At 43.3% G+C, this 25,136-nt stretch overlaps 1 protein-coding gene across 1 annotated transcript in view; it reads right to left on the minus strand.

Annotated features, from left to right (window-relative positions):
• STAB2 (stabilin 2) overlaps positions 1–25,136 on the minus strand; it is an 880,852-nt gene that overhangs the window by 384,959 nt on the left and 470,757 nt on the right. Inside the window, exons 27-33 of the mRNA XM_086919174.1 lie at positions 24,938–25,033; positions 19,064–19,111; positions 14,933–15,072; positions 14,198–14,309; positions 12,955–13,032; positions 10,582–10,680; positions 10,374–10,481 (exon numbers count right to left, since the gene is read on the minus strand). Coding sequence (XP_086775300.1) covers positions 10,374–10,481; positions 10,582–10,680; positions 12,955–13,032; positions 14,198–14,309; positions 14,933–15,072; positions 19,064–19,111; positions 24,938–25,033 — 681 coding nt within the window. The remainder of the gene's footprint in view (positions 1–10,373; positions 10,482–10,581; positions 10,681–12,954; positions 13,033–14,197; positions 14,310–14,932; positions 15,073–19,063; positions 19,112–24,937; positions 25,034–25,136) is intronic.

Genomic DNA, 25,136 nt, shown 5'->3' on the forward strand with positions numbered 1-25,136 from the left:
TGCCTGACTCTAGGAGGCATGCATAAATGGACCAATTGACTAAGAATCTGAGATGCAGGAGAGCGCTTTACATAAAGCAAAGGCTTTATGTGGCATACTCCAGGAAAGAATTCCCCCATGATCAGTCTGTTATGGATTTCTATGCACATAAGCCTAAACGTGCTCTAAGTGTTCAAACCTTCAAAACATCTGGGTTGACCAGGATCACAGGGAAAGACCAAATTCTGTGGAAAGTAACCAGGCTTCAACTTTCTCCAACAAACCGAGTGATTGCCTCTTTCTTGGAATCACTTTGGTGAAATGTTCTGAGATGCCAGACCTGATGGTACTTGTTTTCAAAGTTGGATGCATCAAAACTTTGGACTTTCTAACAGTCTAGAAGAAGATGAATATATGGTGGAAGACATTAGCTAACTTTCCAGAGGAAGAAATGGGGGCCAAGACAATAACATAACATAACGTAACATGTATATTTGAAAAGCGCACGTTCGCCCAGGGGTATCTCGGCGCTGAATAAACGATGTTTATTGTTACCCAACTCAATGGCACTCATTCTGAACAAAGTGTGATATAAACCACCAAAAGCAGGGATGGTGAACTCATTGTAAACCACTTAATGAGACATTAAATATTATTAAATTAGAATATTTATTTTAACTTAGTCATGATTTGGATGATTTCTTATTTTTGCATAGTGCTTATCATGACTGTTGAACACTTTAAAGAATTTTCCAGAAGGGTGTGATGTGTCAGAGTTTCGGTCTTGGGACAGTACTGTAAGGTCCTGGTCACACAGCACATATGTTCAAGTGTCTCACTCAGAATGGGGAGTTGCTTAATATATGTTTTTGCGTCAACCTCTTTAAATAGGAACAATTAATGGAATATTGTTGTATGTATAATTGCAATGGAATTTAAATAGCTTTTAGCTTCTGTATTTTTAGGTCCAGACAATTGTATGAATTTCATTCCGGTTTTGTCCACGATTGATTACAATTGTAATTAATTGATAATACAATGTTGAAACGGATTGGTAATGATTCGACTGCATTTGATGCAGTTGGAGCCAGCAGGTGAGGAGACTTGGAGTACTGGGACAAGTATGACACCTTAGAAGTACACAAATGTGGTGTCTGGACTATTCAAGGATAGCAGACCTATTCTGTACTTACAAGCAGAGCTTTTTAAAGCATGATGGAGAACCGTGGTGTTTGGGGAAATATCATGAATGACATTCTGGGTAGGAATGGAAATAATCAACATACAACATGACATTTTCCCAGTGCCTGGTTGGTGGGTGTCTTTCTCTCTCGTAGTCTGCACCTGCATTCCACCTGTGTGGCATCTTTGTTTTGTCTCATATTTCCCTCAGGAGTGCTTCTGCTCACTCAGTTTTATCATGTTTTTGGTAGACCTGTATTCTTTTGATCCCTCTATATAGATAACCTTTCTTTAATCGAGCTGAAGTTTCCAGGCAGTTCCAATGGCCAATCACCTCATTGCAAGTGGGGTTCACTTCTAAAGGAAGCAATAGCAGCAACATCAACTTGCTTATTGATGTTGATCTTGGTTCCAGGACAAGTGTTATATGAGTTAGTAAGCCCCACCTGTGCACTGAGAGAGAGTGGTGTTGTCTCCTTTTCCTACCATCTATTTCCCATACTTCCCTTGGTTCTGGCTTCTCTGTGTACTGTTCCCAGACTGAGCTGGGCTGGGAGTGTGAGAATTTTGAGAAAAGCAGTTGTCAGACAGAATTTGTATTCTTAAACCCAATTGTGATAGTTGCATTATAGTGTGTTTAAAAGAATATGGTAGGGCATAAGAACCTGATAGAATTGGGGTTCTCTAGTTGGCAGAGGTAGGTACCTTCGACCAAATAGAGACCCTTGCTTCTAGTCAGGGTAAGAGGCTACACTTCTAAAATAACCCCTGCTCACCCCCTTGGTAGCTTGGCACGAGCAGACACGCTTATCTCAGAGGCAGTGTGTAAAGCATTTGTGAACACAATCAGTAATATAGTGAAAACACTACAAATGGACACCACACCAGTTTAGAAAAATAAGTAATCTTTACTAGACTTAACACAAGACCCAACGACAAAAATCCACAATACTATAATCCAAATAAGTCTTATAAATGGTAGAACTAGCTTAGTTCACTTTGGATTGTAAATGTGACACTTTACTCTCACAGTACCTGGGAATGCGTAATGCCAAACAAACAAAAGGGTTGCAGTGAATGTGATGCGCCGTTCCTTACACTCAGGGGAATGGATGCGTCGGTTCCTTACGGCTGCGCAGGGGAGTTGAGGCTTGCTTCTTTACTGTGTGGGGAGTTGATGCACCGGTTTCTTACTGCGATTCGATGCGATGACAGTGCAATGCGACAAAATGGCGTCTTGGTTATGGTGCGACAACGTAGATACGATGCGTGCACGCCAGACGGCATTGCGGCGACTCAATGAACTTCTGAGCCGCGATAGGCCCTGCGAAGTGCTTCTCCAATGATGCGATGGCAACCTCTGCGGCGGCGACACACTTCTATGGTTATGCGATGCACTTGGGTGATGTGATGGCGACAGCGGCAGTGTTGGCACACTTCTTCGGCTATGGAACGGCAACTGCTGCGGCGGCGACATGCTTCTCTTCGTTGAGTCGCGCTTCCAGCTCCTAGTGACACGCAGTCTCTCAGAAGGCCCAGCGCAACAGCAGGCACTTCAATTCCCAGCAAGGGAATTCAGGGGGAGCTGGTGGTGAAGTCTTGTATCACCTGAGACTTCAGGCAGTAGGCAAGCACAGCCTTTGGAGATTCTTCTTCTAGATGATGAAAGCAAACTCAGTTACTTTTATCCTTTCTTTGGCAATGAAGCAACCACTGCAGGCTAACCCCTCAAACAGCATGCAGCACAGGGGTAGTCTCCTCCTTCGCTTTCTCGTGTTTTTCTCCTCAGCAAAGTCTTCGTCTTGATTCCCAGAAGTGATCTAAAGTTCTGGGGTCTGGTTCCCCCTTTTTATTCACACAAATCCTTTATCTCTGAAGGCAGAGTGTGTCTGTACCTAGTCCAAACCAGTTCTGGCTGCATTCTGCCAGTGAACAACTTCTTCCTTTGTCGGTGTGGGCCAGGGCCATCAGACTCACCACAGGAGGTGGAGCCAGCATTGTGGAAGGCAGGCAGAGCCCTATTCAAGCCCAGGTGCTACTCCTCCCACCACTCCTCATGCAGATAGGTCTATTCAGCCTTGTGCTGACTCACCCTGTCTCCTGGAGCCACCCCAGCCCCTGTCACTCACAAACCAGACATGGAATACACAACTTAGCAGAGGCAGGCTTGGATAGTTAGGCAAGAAAATACTTACTTTCTAAAAGTGGTATTTTCAAACACAGAATGTTAAAACCAACTTCACTAAAAGATGTATTTTATCATCCTGAGTTCAGGCATACTAAACTCGAATTTATACCTAGTTCCCTGAGTCAGTTAGGATTAAAACTGCCCATTCTGGCCTATGGGAACAGGTAGCCTTGCAATAGTGAAAAACTAAATTGCCTGTAATTCTCTATCAGGACATGCCACACACATCAGGGCATGTCCTATCTTTTACATACAATGCACCCTGCCCATGGGGGTACACTGGGCCTGCCTTAGGGGTGACCAACATGTAGAAAAGGGAAGGTTTAGGGACTGGCAAGTGTGTGCACTTACCAAGTCGACATGGCAGCCCCAGGCTGCACACAGGCTCTGCAATGGAAGGCCTGAGCCATAGGTTACATGCTGCTCCAGTGGGTGGCACAATCAGTGCTGCAATCCAACCAGCAGCATTTGATTTACAGGCACACGCAGTGCACTGTACTAGGGTCTGACAAGTAAACCAAATAAGCCAATCATAGAGTCACTAACCCATTACAATACTTTACAATAGAGAGCACTTGCACTTTGGTACTGAATAGCAGTGGCAAAGTGCCCGACACATCTAGGCCAGCAAAAACATAGCAAAACACAGGAGGCAACAGCGGAAGGGAGAATCATGCCAATGGTGCCAGGTCGAACATGTGTCCCCTCCAGCTGAAATGTGGGGAGAACTACCCTACCTCTTGGGAGTTCTCATCACTAAGGCGGAAAAATCTAGACAGACCATCAGCATTGGCGTGTTCTGTACCAGGGCGGTGTTTCACCGTGAAGTCTATCCCCTGTAGGGAAATGGACCACCTCAATAGCTTTGGATTCTCACTCCTCATCTGCATCAACCATCTGAGGGGCCTGTGGTCTGTCTGAACCCGGAAGTGAGTCCCAAACAAGTATGGTCTCAACTTGTTCAGTGCCCAGACCACAGCAAATGCCTCACGCTCAATCGCACTCCACCTCTGTTCCTGTGGAAGAAACCTCCTACTGATGAAGGCTACAGGTTGATCTAGGCCCTCCTCATTTATCTGTGAAAGAAAACCCTCTACACCATGCTCTGAAGCATCTGTTTGGACAATAAACTCTTTTGAGAAGTTGGGTGCCAGGAGCACGGGTGGCGTGCACATGGCAGGCTTTAGGGCATCAAATGCTTTCTGACAGGTGTCAGTCCAGTTCACTTTCTTGGGCTGCTTCCTGGAAGTCATCTCTGTGAAGGGTGCAAAAATGCTGCCACACCCCTTGACAAACCGCCCTGTAGTACCCAGTGAGTCCTAAAAAGGCTCTTACGTCTGTCTGGGTCTTGGGGGGTTCCCAAGTCAGGATGGTCTTAATCTTAGGGCTGTAGGCGTGGCCCTGGCCACTCCTAACCTAGTGTCCCAAGTACACCACAGAACCCTGCCCGATCTGGCACATACTCGCCTTGATCATGAGGCCTGCTCTCCGCAGCGCCATCAACACTTCCCAGAGGTGGCGCAGATGTTCTTCCCAACTGGCGCTGAACACTGCAATGTCATCCAGGTAGGCAGCACTGAAATCTTCCAGTCCAGCCAACACTTGGTTGACCAATCTCTGAAAGGTGGCAGGGGCATTCTTCATTCGAAAGGGCATAACCCGGAATTGGTAGTGCCCATCTGGTGTGGAGAATGCTGACCTCTCCTTTGCCCCATCAGTCAAGGCGATCTGCCAGTACCCAGACATCAAATCAAACGTGCTGATGTACCGGGCAGCCCTTAACCGGACAATCAGCTCATCAGCTCTGTGGATGGGGTACACGTCAGTCCTGGTGACTGAATTGAGTCCTCGGTAGTCCACAAAGAACCAGAGTTCGGGCGTGGCACCAGGCACGGCAGCCTTTGGGAACAAGACCACTGGGCTGGCCCAAGGGCTGTTAGAGGACTCAATCACCCCCAATGCAAACATCTTAGCGACCTCCTCCTTGATGCAAGCTCTCACTGTGTCAGTCACTCTGTAAGTTTTGTTCTTAACAGAGGACTGTCCCCAGTGGCCACATCATGGACGTACCAATCAGTGACACTAGAAGTCAGGGAGAACAGGTCAGGGAATTGTCCCAGCAGTTGGCGACAATCCTCCACTGACCCATCTTGCTCCTAGACACATAGGAGGTCAGGAAGAAGCTCAGTCTCCTCTTCCATTCCAGCATCTGAGGCTAGGAGCATGCCCACTTCGGACCTTTCCAAGTGGGGTTTCAGACGGTTGACATGCAGGACATGCAAAGAGTTCCTTGGAGTCCACAAGTCCACCAAGTAGGTGACAGGTCAGGTCCACTTATCTTGGAGCGTACAGGGCTCCACTGGGGCCATGACCCACACTTTCTAACCAGGCTGAAGCTCAATCAGAGTGGCACTCTGATCGTATCACCGCTTCATTTTCTACTGGCTGGCTTCCAGATTCGCCTGAGCAAGTTGCCTGAAATGCCGGGTTTGGTTTCTGAAGGCCAGCATGTAGCTATATACATCCTGGGGAGGTTTCCTGTGAGCTTCCTCCCAGCCTTCCTTTACAAAACCCAGAGGTCCTCTTACGAGGTGTCCAAAAAGAAGCGCAATGGGCTGAACCCTAGGGACTTCTGTGGCACCTCTCAGTAAGCAAAAAGAAGGCATGGCAAGAGGACGTCCCACTTACGCCTCATGGGTTCCTCAAGACCCATAATCATGCCTTTAAGGGTCCAGTTGAATCTCTCAACCAGCCCATTACCTTGGGATGGTAAGGAGTGGTAAACTTGTATGTTACACCACACTCCTGCCACAGGGAATTCATATACTTGGAAATGAAGTTTGTAACATCGTCTGACACCACCTCTCTGGGGATCCCCATGCGGGAGAAAATCCCCGTCAACACACGACGCACTACGGGGACCGTCACCGACCGGAGAGGGATGGATTCTGGGTAATGGGTGGCATGGTCCACCAAGACCAGGATGAACCTGTTGCACATGGCTGTCTTGGGATCCAGAGGCCCAACAATGTCAATGCTCACCCTTTCAAAGGGGGTGCTGACCACAGGGAATGGCTGGAGAGAAGCCTTGTGCTTCCTCCGACTCTTTCCACTTACCTGGCAAATCTGGCAGGTCCTGCAATGAGTATCTGAACTCCTGCGCATTTGGGGCCAATAAAAGTGGGTGACAAGCCTTTCAAAGGTCTTGCCCTGCCTCAAATGCCCCGCTAAAGGCACATCATGAGCCAGCCCCAGTAGGAAGGCTCTGAAGCACTGGGGTACCACCAGCAAACAGGCTAACCAGGCTCAGCAACATTAGGTTCACTATACTGGAGACCATTCTCCCAGTCGATTCAAGGGGATACAGACTGATCACCTGCTGCCTGGTTTGCAGCCTGGTGCCGCAAACCCACAAGAGAAGAGCACTTTTCTTTTTCTGCTCCTCACAGAACTCTTCCCTGGAGGAACCTCCTTCTTGCTGCCAATGGGCCCCCTGAGAACAGGCTTATCTATCGGGCCCCTGCCTTCTTCTCAGGGGGAGGCTGAACCCTCCCGTGGTTCCCTTGGGGATTACTTTGAGGCCCTTTCTGGAACTTCCTCTGTTTACCCTTGTCCCCCCCACTGTTTTACTGGGGATCCTGCCCACCTTTGGCAAAGTCTCCCACATGACCCTTGTGAACCCGGGTGCTCACCCAGCGGTACGCCTCCTCAGCAAGCTTCCTAGGGTTATTCAGCTTACTATCAATCAGGTGCTGGCATAGCTCTAGAAAACAATTATTGGACAAGTGCTCCCATTCAAATAAATCATAGAGCGCCTCAAAATGATCCTCTTTGCTACCCTTCACCCAACCATCCAATGCTCTGCAAAAGAAAGACACATTTTCCACCCATGTGGTAGACTCCAGTTTCCTGTAATTCCTAAATATGTGTCTGTATAACTCTGGGGTCAAACCATATCTGGACATTAGGGCATAGGACACCTGCTCCTCTGTAGGTAAATCTAAAAATGTGTCCCGCCCACACTAACAAAGCGGCCCCACAACCCCGCTCCCAAATCCTTCTCAGGGACCCAGTGGGCCAACATTGGAGCTTCATAAGCCCTAAACCATTGACCAATATCCTCATGTTTGTGGAAATCCTTAACAACTTCTTTGGGGATGTAGGCCCATGCTTCTACAGGCACTAGTGGTGCGCTGCCACCAGAGGCAGGAACCTCTAAACTTTTGGCTTTGAGTTCCAATTCCCTCAACACTCTCTCATGTTCAAAATGCATTTTCGTTTCCTCTAAGGCTAACTTCTTCATTTCTAATTCCATCCCAATTTATATTTTCTTGCTCTCTATGTCCCTCTGACCATCTATTTTGAGCTTGGCTAGCTCCAACTTATGCACCCTCTCCCTGTCCTCCAGCTCTACTGGGGACAGGCCCTTGAAAGAAACACTGCTGCCGGCCCTGAAAGGTACTTTCTCCCTGGTTAGGCCCAATGGCCCCTCAAGCTGCCCATCTAAATTATCTGCCTCCTCCATCGGTTCATCAGGATGCATTGGCATTCCTAGATTCTACCCTGTGAGAAAGTTACCACTCTTCAATATTTGTGAACGTGTCTGATTTTATATAACACAAAAAGGACATGGAGGCTTTTTATTAATGGGTCTTCTTTCATTTAATATTTTTACTATGATTTCTATTCTAGCTATTTTCTCCGTAAACAGAAACATCAAGTAGTCCAAAATATTGTGGAAGGTCAATATGGAAAGATCCTTCAGCCATATGTTAACAACGCACCCACAGCAACCAGGCTAAAGCAACTTAAATTTGGGAGATAAAATAGCCGAGGTGAGATTTCACTTAATGGGAATTATTTCTAAATCTGCCAAATTGCTTTTAAGTACAATAGAAAGAGATGTATGTTCCTTTTTTAAAGAAGAAAGTGAATTTCATAACTGCAAGGACAGGAGATAGATTGCGTATACTGCAAGACTGAAGTTCATAGGAGCTGCAGTGTCTATGCAGCCGACAGGAACACACAGGGCCGGACTGGGAACCAAAACCGGCCCTGGCAAAGTGCTCAGCCACCCCCCTCCCCGGACAGGTGGGGAGGGGAGGTTGTGGGTGCCGCCGAGCTCTTTGCCAGGGCCGGTTTTTGGCCGATTTTGTTACAGGGCCGATTTTGCAGCAGTGCTGCAAAAACGGTCCTATAACAAAAACGGCCCCCCAGAGGCCCCAAACCAGCCCCCCACCCGTGTGGTGCACCGGGGGATTGCCCGGTGCCCACTACGGCCAGTCCGGCCCTGGGAATACACTCTAGGGCATGAATGTTGGTCCTCCTTGAAGGGCTGTATACAAGATTCCTATATGTGCACCTTCAACACCACTGATGTCTCACTGTGCAGACGTACCATAGTGTACACTTTGGTGGCGGTTCCTCGGGGGAGTGCTGTGGAGCGGTGGGGCAGGGCTGCATTGGAGATTTGACGTTCCAGCGCGTGCAATGTAATTCGCTTTATTTATTTATTTATATACACAACACCGTTGGGCCGCATTCCGGAGTTTACTACCCCCCACCCTGCCCGTCCCCACCCCACCGCCCGCAGCACTCCCTCGAGGGGCCGCCACTGGTACACTATATGATCCTGGTTAGTGATGCAGACATTGACAATGCACGTAATTTGACCAGACTTCCCACCAACATCCAGGTGAGGGAAGGGATACAACTTCACCCAGAGGGGCTTCAAGCAAGTGGACAATGCAGGATATCACATGCCCAGTCAAACTCCAGCAAGAGAAGAGAATGAGGTATCATCTTAAGGTAAAGATCGAGTGTTGGATCAGCATTGTGACAAAACCTTTAAAGCAAATAACGTGGTGTAAGTCAGTTTAATGTTGGCATAGTGAGTGTGGCAAACAGCCTTGTTGCTGTCAGAATCTAGGCAAGGCACCCTTCTCTGGGAAATGCCTAATGTTATAAAGTGTTAAAACACCTACAATGCCATGCGTTCTGTTATTCCCCACATCGAAATAGAGGGAGAAAAATAATTGATTAGTGCCATAGAAGCAGGGGTGCTGGGGGTATTGCAACCTGCCCAAATACTATGCTGGAGTCCCCGAATGTTAATGAGCAATAAAGATTACTTTACATTTTTTTATATTGCCACATTTGCATTGTATTCAAAGACACATGTCAAATGATAGTCTAGTCTTTAACAAATTGCTGCTCATTCCTTTAACATGGAAACTGGTGTTTACTTTTTTTTCTCTTAGTGCAAAGTGTGAGTATTTTGTAAAGTTAACTATATGACAAATTTGATGGTGTGAAGCGAAAGGCTGTAAGTTGTCGTTTTCTTCCAACACACAACAAAATAAAAATTCCTATCAACTGTATACAGATTACAAAATAAAAAAACAGGTAGGAAAGCACAAATGAGGCACTTTTTTTAATTCTGAGGTGTGATAAAAACAAAAGATTTTAATAGGATCACAACAGATCATGACACTTTACTTAGTGATGCGCAAATGACAAATATTCACTGTAACCCAATTTCCATACATTATCGTTTGTGCACTATGTAATCAGTAAAACTATCTGTCTGTACACATTTAGTGGTCATTTCAATGGAAAATGTGCTGCCTTTAAATAAGAGTGTGATACCAAACTATGCTTTAATAATACATTTTTGTCATAGAGCTCCGAAATTTAACACCAGCTGTATACTACACTCTTACCACTCTACTGCTCAATGGATGTGGCTCATTTGTGAGAGTTTTCTTTATGTGATGATTGATTTTTGCAGACTCCCTATGACTTCAATGATGTAACATTGATGGCAGCGACCTCAGTCTACAAATCCCAGCACCTGTTGAAATGTGTAATCTTTTCATAAGGGGTTTGATCTACTTATATGTCACATCCCATTATGGTCTGCATAATAATGAAGACATATCTATAGAGTCTGCAAGTTGTCACGTTTTTCATTATAATTGTGACAATAGAAATAAACCAAATATACAAACATAGAAACACATACCAAAGTTGTTGTTCCCTTTTCACGACTGTATTTCTCAACTGCATCATTGTTTGGAGCAAATATTGTGTAAGCTTCCGATGCTTCAATTTCTTTTGCCAAATTGTATTGCTAGAATTGTAAGAAAGAATATGATATGTTTGACAGCACTCTCTCTGATACATTATCATTATTAAAATAGAAAGATTACACAGAACACATGGCTTCTTACAATGATGTAACCCCGGAAGATGGAATAATCAGGCATCTGGCCTAATCGGGTCAGCAGATCGGGCAACGGGGAACTCACAGATTTCAAGGGAGCCAAGACCTGGGACAAAACAAAATACATCTCTGCATTAGAATGCCATAGTAATAGTGAACAATAATCATAAGGACACCACATTACATAAGAACAAACACTTGCATAGATGCTGCTATGTGATACATCATATGTAAGATCCATGCTAACTTTTACTTTATCAAAATGTTTAAAAACTGCTCCTAAGTGCAAGCCTATAGAAATATCTTTCCATCACTGTCCTCGTAAACTGTACAATTTGAAAAAGTCATCAGTGCAGTAGTATGAGAGGGAGAACATATGTGAAGAAATAATCCGCAATACTGAAGATCACTGAAACATTTTAACATAGTTTGAAGACTGAAGTGTGAAAGACTAGAGGGGAACAGTGCCTTACATTGGGAGGTACTGAGTGCTGGCATCTTTAATTCATAAGGAAGAGGGTCAGCAGTTGGCAGCAGACTTGCAATACTTTTAATGAGAGAATATAGTACCACGTCTTAGTAGCAAGCAGGAACTCTGGGATGATGAGCACCTGAATGGCTATATTTCAATTTTGAGCGTGGGAGAGTATTAAATATATACACCTGACTTTTGATTTCCTAGTGTCTGTGAGGTGTCATGAATTCAGACAGCAGGTCAAGAGCTCACGACTGACCAACCTAAAGAGATTTTCTTTAGCACCTGCTAAGGTAAGCATGCGTCTTGGAACAGTTCTCCAGTTTGGTGGTATGCCTAAGAGACGTCTTACCATTTTTAGGTCTCGCACTAGGCAGTGCTTGCTCTGTCTCTTCGAGACATGCTGTAGTCAGGATATGCTCACTTTGCCACTGGATTCAAGCAAGCCGGGCTGAAGACGGCTGGAATGCCAGAAACCGGTCCTCGGAAGCTTGTTTACGGTCCAGGGAAGACATGGCTTGGCAGTTCGGGCTGGACTGTTCCCATGAGGCACAGGGTCAGACTGATTTGCATATAGCCATGTCTGAACTGGGATGGCTGAGTGGGCTAAAGAACGGTGATGGATTAGGCCCAGATCTTTTGACTGGGTGTGAGTGTTTGATTGATTCAGATGCTCCGTCCATCACCACCCCCTTTTGTACCGTAGTCAGGATATGGGCATTAAGCTCGACCAATTCTCAGCACATCTTTTTAATTGGCTCCTGTTAATGTTCTCTGTAAATGGTGGGTTTTCATTTGTCAATAGGCTTAGCAGTACCTCCTTAGTAGTGCCTTTTCTCTTGTTCTAACCTCCTATGAAGACTCCCCCTTGTTATAAGAGTTGTTACTGTAGATGCTTTAATTACAGTCTCTGAGCACTATTTTCTTAAATCACTTCCTACCAACGTTTTTGTTTAACCAGCCCGGCACGCCTCAGCTTCAATAATAGCGTCCACACCTTTATTTTGGTATTTGTTTACTTTTGTAGCAATGGTGGCACCCACACTTTTGCTTTAAACATCTTAAGCTAAAGCGTGGGCCCCGCGATTGCTTCCAAAGTAAATAAATAGAAAAAGAAAATGTGACTGCAAGCCTTTTTTTTCTATTCCTTTACTTTTGATACAATTGCGGAACCCGCGCTTTAGATAATGATGTTTAAAGCTAAAGCATGGGTGCTGCGATTGTAACAAAAGTAAATAAATAGGAAAAAAAGCATGCAGCCGTCATTTCTTTTCCATTTATTCACTTTTGTAGTAATGGCAGCACCCATGCTTTAGCTTTAAGCATCTTAAGCTAAAGAGCAGGTGCCACAATTGCTTCCAAAGTCAATAAATAGAACAAATGAATGCAACTCATGTTTTTTTCAATTTCTTTACTTTTCTTAGAATTGCAGCACCCGCACTTTAGCTTTAAAGCGTGGGTACTAAAACAAAGAAAAAAACTGGAAAAGACAATATATCTCTGCACTGAAGGAACCCATAAAGAATCCATCACCAAAAAGTGTTGGCTAGTGGAACCACCCCTGGTTTGCCATGGCCACCTCCAATACGCTCTCCGATACCTTAGGGGTCTTGAAGGCAGCGGCTGGAACAGATGGCGAACAGAGATTGAAGATTTCTGTACATTGGCTGTAGTTCATATTCCCTGCCTTGCTCCCTAGTTCATCCTCAGTGTTAAAGTGTTATGGGTCTGATGTTTTCCGGAGTCACATAGTTGTGATAGTGTGCAATGCCACTTCTATCCCTAATATATTGGTGAGTGGATATCCATGGGCAGTGTGGAATTTGTGCATAATCAACATCGATCAATCATATTTGGTTACAAAAAAGCAAACAACCAAATCATTTTCAAAATGCACACCAATACCTTATCGATGATGTGCAGAATCCCATTAGTTGTAGCTATATCTCCTTCAATGATATGAGCTCCTTGTATTGTAAAGGTCTGGAAATATAAATACAGTTTCTTAATTATTGGGAAATATGTAGGAAACAGAGAACAGTGTACCAAACAGATGGGGAGAAAAAAAATGCTCTGACGGTCTGTGACAAGTTGGTGGGGAAAGATGTATCATAGACACAGTTGGTAGATAGCTATTTGATAAATTTGTCCTAATTTACCTTTTTGTTTTTTTTAAATAAACTCACTTTTTGCCACTCTAGGAGAAACAGTGTGGATATATTGGTTGGAAACATGACCCTCCTCCCTAAATGCTTAGTAATTTTTATTTAGTTGCTTGTTCAAAGAGATTGTCACTGCTATACTAAAGAGTTCACTCAGATGCATGATTGATTAGTTCTTCTACCCCAACTCTGCCAGCCTTTTAAATAGCCAGTCATCTGGCAGATTCAGGTCCGAAAAGAAATATTTTCCAAGATGCCCCCCCTTCTGGAACAGGGCAGTCAATGTGGGTAGCCATCTTCTTTGGCCCACTTGTGTGTGGACCTGTTATATATTTCCTTGGCTTGTAGTTCCATTGACCATGAGGCGGTCTGCATGGAGAGCAGCAGGCATCGAGGTCTGTGACATATGGGTGCCAATTCACAAATATTTTTCTACCAGAAGTTGTTGTGTCTTACTCTTGTAGTACTCCGGACTTACTAATGGCTTACTCCTGGAATTCAGGAATAAGTTTGGGGTACCATAGTACGAAGTCACAGAAAAATCTTTGTGAATCAGACCCACTGTGTCTCGACTCCTTCCTCTGGGAATGTTCGTAGATTCCCAGATATAGCCAAACTGTCATTTTTAATGTCGAACTTGCAGAGTGCTGCAACCACACTGTTTCTGCGATGGGAGACATCATCAGAAGGTCTGATCGACACACTGCACTTCTAGTAGACTAATGACATCAAAATCTAGGGGGTACTGCATCCCCCTTTAAGCCCAAGTCAGACATCCTCCTTTTCAAACTGTCTATCTGAAAGCAATGTATAAATGGAGGAGAACTGGTTGAATCTCAGGCCGGGTAGAATGACGGAATGACTGCAAGTCTGGTGGCTGCATCGTCTGCTTCTTTTACAGTATGAAGGTGTCCAATAAATTAATTTGTTATAAAAGATGCGTTGCACGTTACAACATATAGGAAGGTTTCAAATCATCACATTACCCCATTCTCAATAGACAGGTGAAGTAAACTGTTCTGTAGAAAAGGTGCCACCATTTGAGCCGTGGAGTTCCGCAATTCATCCAAACTGTACACACCATTTAAAATGTGACTTCTGAAATAGAAATACACACAAAAATGTGGTTATGGTGAATGCAAAAGCTTACACTTGTAAAAACTTGAAAAATAACTTTCTGCCCATCAACTACAAAGAATGCACTTCTGACGAAGTGCATAAAAACCATTAGACTAGTGCTAGCTTGAGCACAACGTTCCCTTTTCACAAGGGTCTATTTGCTCGTAAATGTACTTTTACAAACAAATGTATCTCTTTTTTCTTTACAGTTGGCAGAATTTACAAGGGATTCCTTGTAGGTGTAAATCCATGTACAAGGGTGAAGACCACTGCCAGCCTTGGAAGTGGGTATTCCAATGTGTTGTTTGCCTGGAAGTTAGGAAACACCCACACACCTGTATGTTGTAAGTTTACCCTAACTCTGATCCGACCCTTTTCCACCCCGGAAATGTTGAAAGTTTACTCCAGCTGGGCACCGACGTAGGAGGTGACAGATTACCCCTACTTACAGCCAAGGTTGCCTTTGTACTGGGACGGCGGTAAAGAAAGGTGTATCAAGGCACTATTACGTCTGGTGTGGTAATAGTCTTAGTAGCTTAACTATCAAAGATTTGCACTGTCAGTCCCCACCGTAAAGACTGCAATATTCAACTTTGACGTACTTCAGCAATGTGGGAAGGTTCTCCTTTGCCATCCAGAATGCTTTATCATCTTGAGCCATGCCATTGATAGCTTGTATAGATGGCACTAGCACAGTTATGTTGATGGTCTCCGACAGCAGGGCACCAATTGAGGGCACGGTCTAAATGGGAAATTTCAAGAGGTTGTTAGTCAACGCATTTAATTGTACATTCTCAAACTTAGAACATAGAGGTGCATTTACACATCAGTTTTACTATGCATTGTGCATATGCAAAAGAATGACCGCTGTTTCAATGCCAACATTCTATTTTTTATCGATAAAACATGTGGCAACTGTATGGTGTGGTAGGCAATTGCTATTTGTCAACATATATACACAGCAATGCACAGCATTTCTTTTTACTTTTACATGTGCTGTTGGCTTAACAGCCAATCCTACCAGCATTTCAAATCAGTACAGCGCAACAAGAGTCTATAACAGACAGTGGATGTCATTGTACCACTGGACCGTGGCTCTCAAAGCGTTTTCATCAATAACTGCTTCTGAGGTGGCTGAAAATCAATGCAGCTTACAGATACTGCAGTCAGTGATCCCATGCAGGTCTGCTGAAATGTCAGATTCGGTGTGATGTCACAGGTGCTATGACAGTTAGGAATTGATTAAGTAGTCATGCTATCATTTTCTGTATAACTTTAGTTCCAAAACATTGTGACACCTTGTTGGTATGGTTGTGTGAAGATAGGTGCAAAACATATTTTGTAGAGTTGAATACACCACCAGTTGCACACCTATATGAGACTGCACGGAGATAGCTCTTAGAGTGTTTTTTGAAAAATATAAAAATGTCCCTCAGCCATTTTACATACCAAGTGCCCTTGCAGTTGGAGAGGCAGACACAGTTTGAATGTGTGCGACACCCAACACTGAGAGAGTTGTGACCCCAATTTCTGCCCTGTCAGGTGTACAGGGCCACTCCACCTTCTAAGGGGATGGGGTGGCAGGTAATACCAATAAATAAACCACTACATACAACTGCATTAGTTACTCTAGTGACCCCTCAGTGTGTGGTTGCAGAGTGGCCTAGTCCAGACAGAGAGATTTTCGGCTGGCTTTGGTAATAGATCAGCCTTCTTCAGTCCCAGTGGGCCTCAGTGTCTTCTTACAAATTCATGCCCCTGTATGGCAAAAGGGGCCAAATGCCACATGCCCCTTTAGCCACATGCGATGTTCAGGGAACAAGGGCAACCCCACTCACAAGGAACCAGGGAATACCGTGTATATGAAAAGACAATGGTTCTTGTGGATGATATGAGGAAAACTTGATAATACCTTTGCACAGTGGCAATTACTGTTGGCACAAGGATGCTGAAAAAGAAGACTTCATACAGAATGCAATTACGAGACCAAACACTGTTTATACAGATTTTGCAAGTATATTTAAAACATCAAATGCGGTGTGCTCAGTGTTCCAAGTGAACATAGAACCAACACATATAGGTGACAAATTGTGACTTACAACAAGGTTTGTTGGTACATCTAAACAACCATTGTAAGATACACAGTATTTAGCCCCAGCCTTCTGGTTATATCACCGAGACCTAAAATGGTCAGTCAATTATATGAATCAGTGGCATTTTGACCCCACAAACAATAGGGGGTCTCATCAGTACCTAAGGATAGTGGACACCTGAATTGCAGTAACTCAGTGAAGTCAGATAGTTATCTGCCCAGGTACCACATAAAAAAGAAAAAAGGGGGTGGGTTAACTCACATAGTACCCAGTCGAACACGTAGTGAAGGGGAGTGGGGAATCAATCGGGCTGTTTTCAGGGGCGTGTAATGATAAACATGTACAGGAGAACAAGAGATGCAGGCATTTAAGTCAACGCACAGGATAAAGTGTCATAGCGTCTTAAGGTCTGTTAGAGTGAGGGTGCTGTCAAGGATCAGCCGCACTTTGCGGATCAGCAATTGAAGTAAGTCTTGCGTCTCATCTGTCAAGAGAACCGCCAAAGTTCTCTTGACATATGATATATTTATTTATATGTAATACATATATGATAGAGCGCAGATTGCTCTGTCGGTTGCAGGGGTGTTTTATAATCATGGGTAATCCGTATCCACATATAATCTTTTATAGTGTTATTAGATTGTGTATTGTAATAACATGGAAGGTGAAGTCATGGGCAATTTCCGAATAACGTGGAGAAATCGATATTGCAATTGCGTATGATTAGATGAAAACCTTAATGTGAAGAATTGTACATGTGACTAAGGAACGTTATAAGTTGTATGCTTATGTAATGCATTGATTTAAATGTGTTCAGTAACAATGCTCATGTATACGTGCGTTTTTTAAAATTCGTGCTGTTTCTTATGTTGGCCGAATTTGTAGGCCCAAAATGAATTTCTCTCTGTTGCTCTGAAGTCAGGTTTGTTAGCAGAATTCATGTGTATGCAGAACTTGTTCTTTCTCATGTTTTCCGTTGCAGGTGGAGAAATGCATCTTTGTTAGTTAGAATAATGTCTTTGTTTCAGGAGTTATTCTTAGGGAGGAGAACATACATTGAACGGCGATGCTGTGTGGGATGGTGTTATTTCTCACCGGAGAGAGACTGGGAATCAAGGTCATTGAGCAAGGGCCTGGGATCATCATTGCCACATAAAAAGTTACCTACGAGGAGATGTCTTGCATGGTTGGGGTGATACCACACAGCCTTATGGTAGTTTGCTTTCGATTCTTGTATTAGAGTTAGTGACAGAGCCCGGGGACTTCTGCCTTGCCTGGAGAAGCGAGAGCATCTTAGAACGAGCTCTGTAGCTTTATGCTACTTGACCCATTCAGTGTGAATGGTCTTCTTAGGAAGCCTTCACAAGCTGACACCTTTTCAGAACTTGCCTTGACAATGCTACATAGGAATGTCACGTTAGCGATAGTGTCTTTACTTATGAACCTCTAATCAAGGAGATCATTGATATAGGCTCGGTGATATTCTGTGTCCTGATTCTCGAATTGGTTCTTCTGTGTCTGCTGCATCATCTTAACTTCACCCCTAGATTTGGCTTTGTATTAGTTTCAATTTATTCCTACACCCTTGTCTTGAGATGTTTGTATGTTCAGCTGTTCTTGGCTTTGCAATACACTAACTAAACTTGGAATAGAGAGTCTGTGATTCATCGGAGTCATGGGTTATTGGAACTGCAATGTAAAATCAGCTAATGATAATTTTCTTCCCCTCCACGCTTTCAAGTAGACAAAAAGAAACATCGGATGAACGTGTAACGCGACTTTTAATTATATATATATATAGGCGAAACGCGTCTCTCTTTTACTGCAGGGTCGTGGGAGACCTAAAGAACAATAAAGAAGCCTGATCCATACATGCCTCGTGTACGTGCCTCTTCTCCCTTGAAGCAGGATGTTTTTTTCATATATATATATATATATATATATATATATATATATATATATATATATATATATATATATATATATATATATATATATATATATATATATATATGTATATATATATATATATATATATATATATATATATATATATACACACACACATATATATAAATATATATCTATATATTTTTTCACTGATAAAACCAAAGGTTTCAGGAACGTTATAGTTAGGCTGACATTTCACTCGCACAAAAACCAGAGAAATATAGCTGTTACAGTTACCTGAGTTAACTATAACCCGTGCCCATGCAATGCACTGCCTATGACCTCACTTATTACATCACTCATGACATGGTCAGCGACATCACTCATGATATCTCAAATGACATCACTGATGACATCATCCACAGAACTTCTGACGCACCCACTCAGACCCCCATACAACCTTTCATACAACTCTCAGATGGCTGTCATCCTTACCTATAGCTGAATGATCGCCCTGATTGTTAATTCTGTCACACGTGTCCCGTATGACAAATCACGTTGCCTTGCAAATGAGTGATATCCCTTGTAAGGATGTCAAGCATATGAAACGATGCACACCGGAATGTGGCAAACTGTGGCCTGGACTAAGAGACCTGCCCATTGCTGGCTTTGTGGTGTTAGCATGATGGAGCGCTGGTTTCCTAAAATTCAACCTCAGTAGCGTGCAACATACAAACATGCTTTACTTACAGTGACCCATTCGGTAAATCCAGCAGCTTCTGCCATAGACGACAGCTCCTGTTTAGGCAAAAAGAAAGACGTTCACGCATCTCCCCTGGATATGAAGTGAGGCAGATACACATCCTTTCTGTCAAGTTCACCATTAGTCAATAAACGCCCCCCGCCCCCAAATCTCCTACTGAATAGCAGCTATACTGGAATAATTGAATCGCCCAACATGGAAAAACTCGGAAATCAGGTGCTCTAAAAATTGTTCTTGCAACACAAACAGCTACAGTGTACTTAGCCGAGTGAATTAGTGCACTTAATTCTCGAGTCTTTTCAAGAATTAGGACATGTTTAACTATCAGTTTCTCTAGCCATTTCCATGCTTTGGCAGTATTCTGATATTCTAAAACGAAACGATTAACAAAACACTCTCGTAGTACTGGCAGAGGAGGTGAGAACTGGTGCTATACTGATGACGTCACCGGAAGTGACACCACGCGATCCCTGGCCACAATAATTCCACAAGTGAGAGCGATGTATAATAGTCAAGATGGAACAAACTATGTGGCATATTACCAACAACTAGCAATAATTATCGCTATGTTGGCTTAGCGGCAATATTTTTATCGCCGAGCTGCGGCGATTTTTGTCGCTTAGGAACCTTGCTATTATCAAGGTTTATCTCCTAAGCGATAAAAATCGGCCGAAATGCATGAATATCGCTGAAAAGTCAGCGATATTCATGCATTACCGAGCTAATGCTCTTAGCCATGTTATCCACCTACCATTGGATAACATGGCTAAGAACTGCTCAGGGGCAGGTGTTAGGTTTTGGAGATAATCGTGCTTAGCGCGAATATCTCCAAAAGTTGGTAATAGGAGATAGCGATGTTAGCGACTGTTTCCAGTCGCTAACATCTTGGCACGCCCACTTTGCATGTCATTAGTGATAAATTTCACTGACATGCAAAGCCGGGCCCAAGATGGTCGTTATCTCCTACTAGCTGTCGCTAACTGTTGTTAGCGATAGCTAGGTAATAGGGAGATAATTTTATCTCCGCTTTCTTGGCTTTTAAAGCCAAAAAAGCGGAGATAAACCCCCTTGATAATATGCCCCCCATGTGTTGTAGTGACTTTTACCACCGGCTACACAGAGGAGCTCTAGAAGATGGTGAATCCGCCTACCAATCAGATCCTTCTTTTTGGAGGCGGAATGATTTTTCTTGAGTGGGTTGATCCTATACATTTTATCAGCTTGACTACCTAATTATAAGCTGGGTTAATGCACTAAAAATCCAATTTATGTTGCTTCAAACTATTTCCTTTTCTGCATTAAATTTATTAAAGAAGCTGTAGAAAGCCCATCATATGTGTGCTCAAAAGGTTGCAGAACGTTTTACACCGTGGACAAAGTAGTCAATTGCCAGGGTCCCCATCTTCCAAGGGGCTGCTGTGAAAGTGAACTGTATCACTATCTCACATTGGTCTATTTCTCCATCTCAACCTTTAATTTATTATTCAATATTGTTTGGCACCACGGGGCTTCAATTAGCAGAAAATGCGTAATAAAATGCAGAGCTTTTCCAGACCAGGGCTCCCAAAGTTTGTATAGCCCGGAGCCCCCAAAATCCTTAAAACGACAGGCAGGTTGTTCAAGGTTTCTAGTTATTGAGGAGAGAATCGAGTTCCAAGGGCCTTGAAAGCCTTCTTGCAGCTCCACAACTCATCTAGGATGCTCGTGGTCTGAGGTGGCTCCTGGATTCTGAGCGCCTCTCAGATGCACAGGCTTCAGGACTGTGTTTAAAAGGAACATTGGTACCTCGTCCACCAGCAGGTTTTCCATGTTCAACGCCCACTTTTGATTTCACTCGAAAACTCTGTGACCTAAGCCTGCTGTCTGCTACCCTTGTACTTCAAATGCCCGTCTCATGTTGCAATGTGCTTTTTGTTTATTTATTTGAAATCAAGGATCTTCACAGATACTATATCACGGGAAGAAAGGTAGAAATCCATAATGCGGAAATCAAGGGGGAAGCATGGGAGGAGCTCGTGGTGCACCTTAAACTTGTGGCAGACTCCAAGTGCATTTGGCAATGGTAAAGAGAACACCTAATGAGGTGTAGTTCAAGAAATACGTACATAGGCACAACTGTTTATGGAGTGTGTTAAATATTAATGCCCAACACAACATGGCGTCTCTTAGCTGCTGTGCCACACTTTGGATAGTCCAGGTAAATGTGTGCTTATTTTTGTGTCCCAGAACAGAAAACTCTCTACACAGCAAGATAAGAGTCATGTGGTCTATAGCCTTGTGACCGCCCTGTGCAATGCAGAAAAGATGGCATGCCCTGCGTGCAGCTGTACAACTCCTCAAGATTGTATTTTTGCCCTCAATTAATACTTTAGATCTGGTGGAAGGCATTCATTTGACACCTGGCATGGTTATGTAATATAGGTCAGAACTCTGAATGTGTAAACCAGTTTTCAATTCCCTTTCACCAATCTCAAGTTATGAGAGATTCCATATTTTATATGTGACACAGTCATGGGTGAAGTTAAGTTAATTTCATCAATTGGCTGGGGTGGGGCAGCCACTTAATTTGAGTAGATGGGCAACCTGGGCCAGCTACTCTCTGAGGGGAAACTAGAGGTTGGAGATTTCATGGGCCTTCAGTAAATTGGTTAATAATGTATGGAAAAGTTTATTCAGCCTTGGGCTTCCCCTGGCCTTTCTGTCTCTACTCTGTGTGAGGCCACTGTTTCCTGTTTAATTAAGGTAGGGAACTATGCAATGCTAGTCAGTGCTTAATTTGTGAAAATATAAGTGCCAGGGTCCTCGTCAGGAGGCCACTGCAGCTTGAACCACCCATTGTCCCTCTCTGTGCTGCCAATGGCAGCACCAACACAATTACTAATCATCAAACCCCTACAAGTGTGACATTTCGTCCTATTCAGGCCCTCAAAGCTATAGGAATGGTTTGGGCATCATTCAATAGTAATTTTTAATGTACATTGAATTAATAAACAACTGTTGTGCTCATCTTTAAATTAGACACAGACAGCACCATCATGTGAAAGAGTGTTATAAGCCCCAGTTTTGACAATGGAGTGCCGGGCCGAGCACCAGAAATCACCAGCTCAAATTACACACGGATGCTAGTAACCAATTTAATGTATTTCCAGTCCAGAAGATCTCAAAAAGTAGAAGGCCTAGTCATCTTCTGCAGGAAATGTACTGGGATATTTAATCAGCCATGAGGCAACTCTCACACAGCCATAGCGGCAGCGTTTTCGAGGTCCATGCATGATGTGCTGCTGCAGTCCAGTTTGTCCTTTGAATTCTGGGGCTTGTAGTCCCGTTTAATAATGGAATAGACAAGGCTGCGAGTCTAAGAATTCAAAGGAAAAACCTAGACTGGAGTAAAACACCACGCACAACGTTCACCCCAAGGCATCTTGGCGCTCGAAATAGCTAAAATGAGCTCCAACAATGGACAACAAAAATGTACAAGGTATACAATTAACCTAACAGAATATATATTTTTTCAAGGCTTAGGAAATTCCATGTATGCATCCATAGTTTTGATCTGCAATAGGAGCTCATTCCCTAGGTGTAGACGTAAATAGTATAACAGCAAATAACAAATGTGAATTAGAGCGCAGTTCTCTCCTGGGCAAACAGCGCTGGAATCAGTTAGCTAGCGTGGAGTTTTCTGTTCCAGAAGATAGTGAACCTCATATATAATGTCTTAATGACAATCCTCTATATGAATGGGGCCCAGTGCAGTTCCATTTTGAGGAATGTGATCATATTTGTTCAAATGACAAATAATTTTAAAAGAAAGAGTTTGGATTCTCTGTAATTAGTGACGCCACATGAAGACCTTAATACAGAATTTTATAATAGTCATTTATGGATAGTCTTCTTGCTGCGAATACTTGTTGGATAGAAAAAAGGGGACTTTCCTAATAACATTAGGTAGAAACCTTAAGATGATAGGGATTTAACTGTTATTTCATAGACAGACATCTAGACAGCAGCAAAGTGACTTAGCATTAGTAGCAGTAGTCACAGTGGAGGGAGCTGGCCCAGGACAGTAGACCAACGCTATTCTTGCTATCTTGATGTACATTTACCCACCAGCAGTATCTCCCTCTTATTTGCATTACGTAGTAGAAATTTACAAGCCATACACAACTGGACTACAGTAAGTTATGTTAAATTATTTTAAGACGTTGATGCATGGTTGGCCCAAATGCAATCAGTTAAGTGTCATCTGCACAGGATACCCGTGTTCCACCAAAAGAACTAATGGACGAAATGAAAGTTGTATGTATATTTCGAATAGGATGGATGACACGGAAGATCCATGAGGAACTTTCCAAGAAACTTCCAGTGGCATTGAACAATATGGTGGCAGCATGGCTTCATATGAGCGGGTCGTCAGACAAGAAGGGATCCAACTTAAAACAGCTCCATTTATTCCTAAGCAGCTTAGACATTCAATCATGATCTTGTGGGCCACAATGTCAAAGTGTCATGGCAGTCTCTGTTCCTCTATCATGCCTAAAGGCAAGTTACCCCCACATCGAGGCATCCCACTTTTTCCCCCTGGCTTGTCATTTGTTTAAGTACCATCCTCTCTGCAATTTTATTGATTGCAAGAAGTAGGCCGATCAGTTTATAGTTCTCTGTGGATATTCTTGCTATTCAACAAGCCATTAAACCACGGTTACCTGTCTTCAAGCACTCTTGCTGGTTAGACCCTTTTGTGTAAAAAACGTTTACATTCCCATTCCTGAACATCTTTCTTACTGCATTGACTCTTCAGCCTAGCTTGGTCGACAGGCTCTTAGTATGGTTTCCAGGCGGAAAGAGACTGTTCTTATTTTAAGATAGCCACTGTTCTCCTTGACCTACACTGAATGTTCGATTTTCCTTAACAGTTTCTGAGTAACCTCTCTCCCTATTTGTGTTTTTTTTTTAAACTAAACTTGATTTGTAGTTTTTATTGGTAGATTTGTGTACTTTATTTCATAGAGTTAGCCTTGCAGCTCATTCAAGCTACTAATGGTGAGACGCGGATACATAGAACAAAAACTGTTTTCTCCCCATGGGTCCTTCTATTTATGCTGTATGGGAGCTCAGTTACATCTCAGAATAAGGCTGTGACATCTCTCTACAATTGCATCTCAGTTGAACTTTCTATTGTCAGGCTTTCTTTCTTTACCTGGAAATCTATTGCTTTGAGTTCTAGCTATATCTGAAGAGGCACCTTTTCTACAAAGTATCCATTTGAACCCTAGCTGACCCCATTCCCGTCTAACCCTTGTTGTTAACCGCCTCCAAAGCCTACTAATACAAGTGATACATGAATACACATACAATGTAATAAGTGCTGTAGTGTGACAGGATGAAATTGTATCTGCTGCTGTCTGAAGGGGAAGTTTCCTTTAGGACGAAGTTGGAATCACGCTGTGCCTTCACAGCTCCAGCAATAGAACGGACGTGTCTTTAGCATGCGTTCGTTCAGCACGCAAGTCGTTACAATGAATTGCTGTAGGGGGGATCATTGGTGGAATGGTTTTGGATTTAAAGTCCAACACCTTCCCTACTGTTGCCCAACTATACCAAGGAGGAGCGGATGTGCATCTGAGCCGTGATGAGCACCTAAACAGACCTGGCCACGCAACGCAGTGTCTTACCAAGCGTCCTACAGTCTTTGGGGGCAATATGGAAGATCACAATGACAAGGAACATATTGCTGGGTGTCAGAATATCCTATTGTTGTTAAATTGGAACGTTCATTAACACCTTGACACCGTGATCTTTTATTTAGAATTTTGTTTTACAAAGCAATCGTCAAAGAAAATATTGTTGTTAGTTCAACTTACAATCATAGCATTTCCAAAGCATAAAGTCCCATCTCCTTTGTAGCCTTCTTGGCACACACATTCCCAGAAGCCCGACGAAGTTAGCTGACATGTGGCCTAAAATAACAAGAAACATGTATTTGTACCTTCCTGACAATTGCATGGAATGTCTGTGAATGCAACACATGGATTAGACATATTTAAAGCACTTTGCGTTTAT

This window comes from Lissotriton vulgaris, chromosome 1_1 (genome assembly GCF_964263255.1).
Source record: "Lissotriton vulgaris chromosome 1_1, aLisVul1.2, whole genome shotgun sequence".
Lineage (NCBI taxonomy): Eukaryota > Metazoa > Chordata > Amphibia > Caudata > Salamandridae > Lissotriton > Lissotriton vulgaris.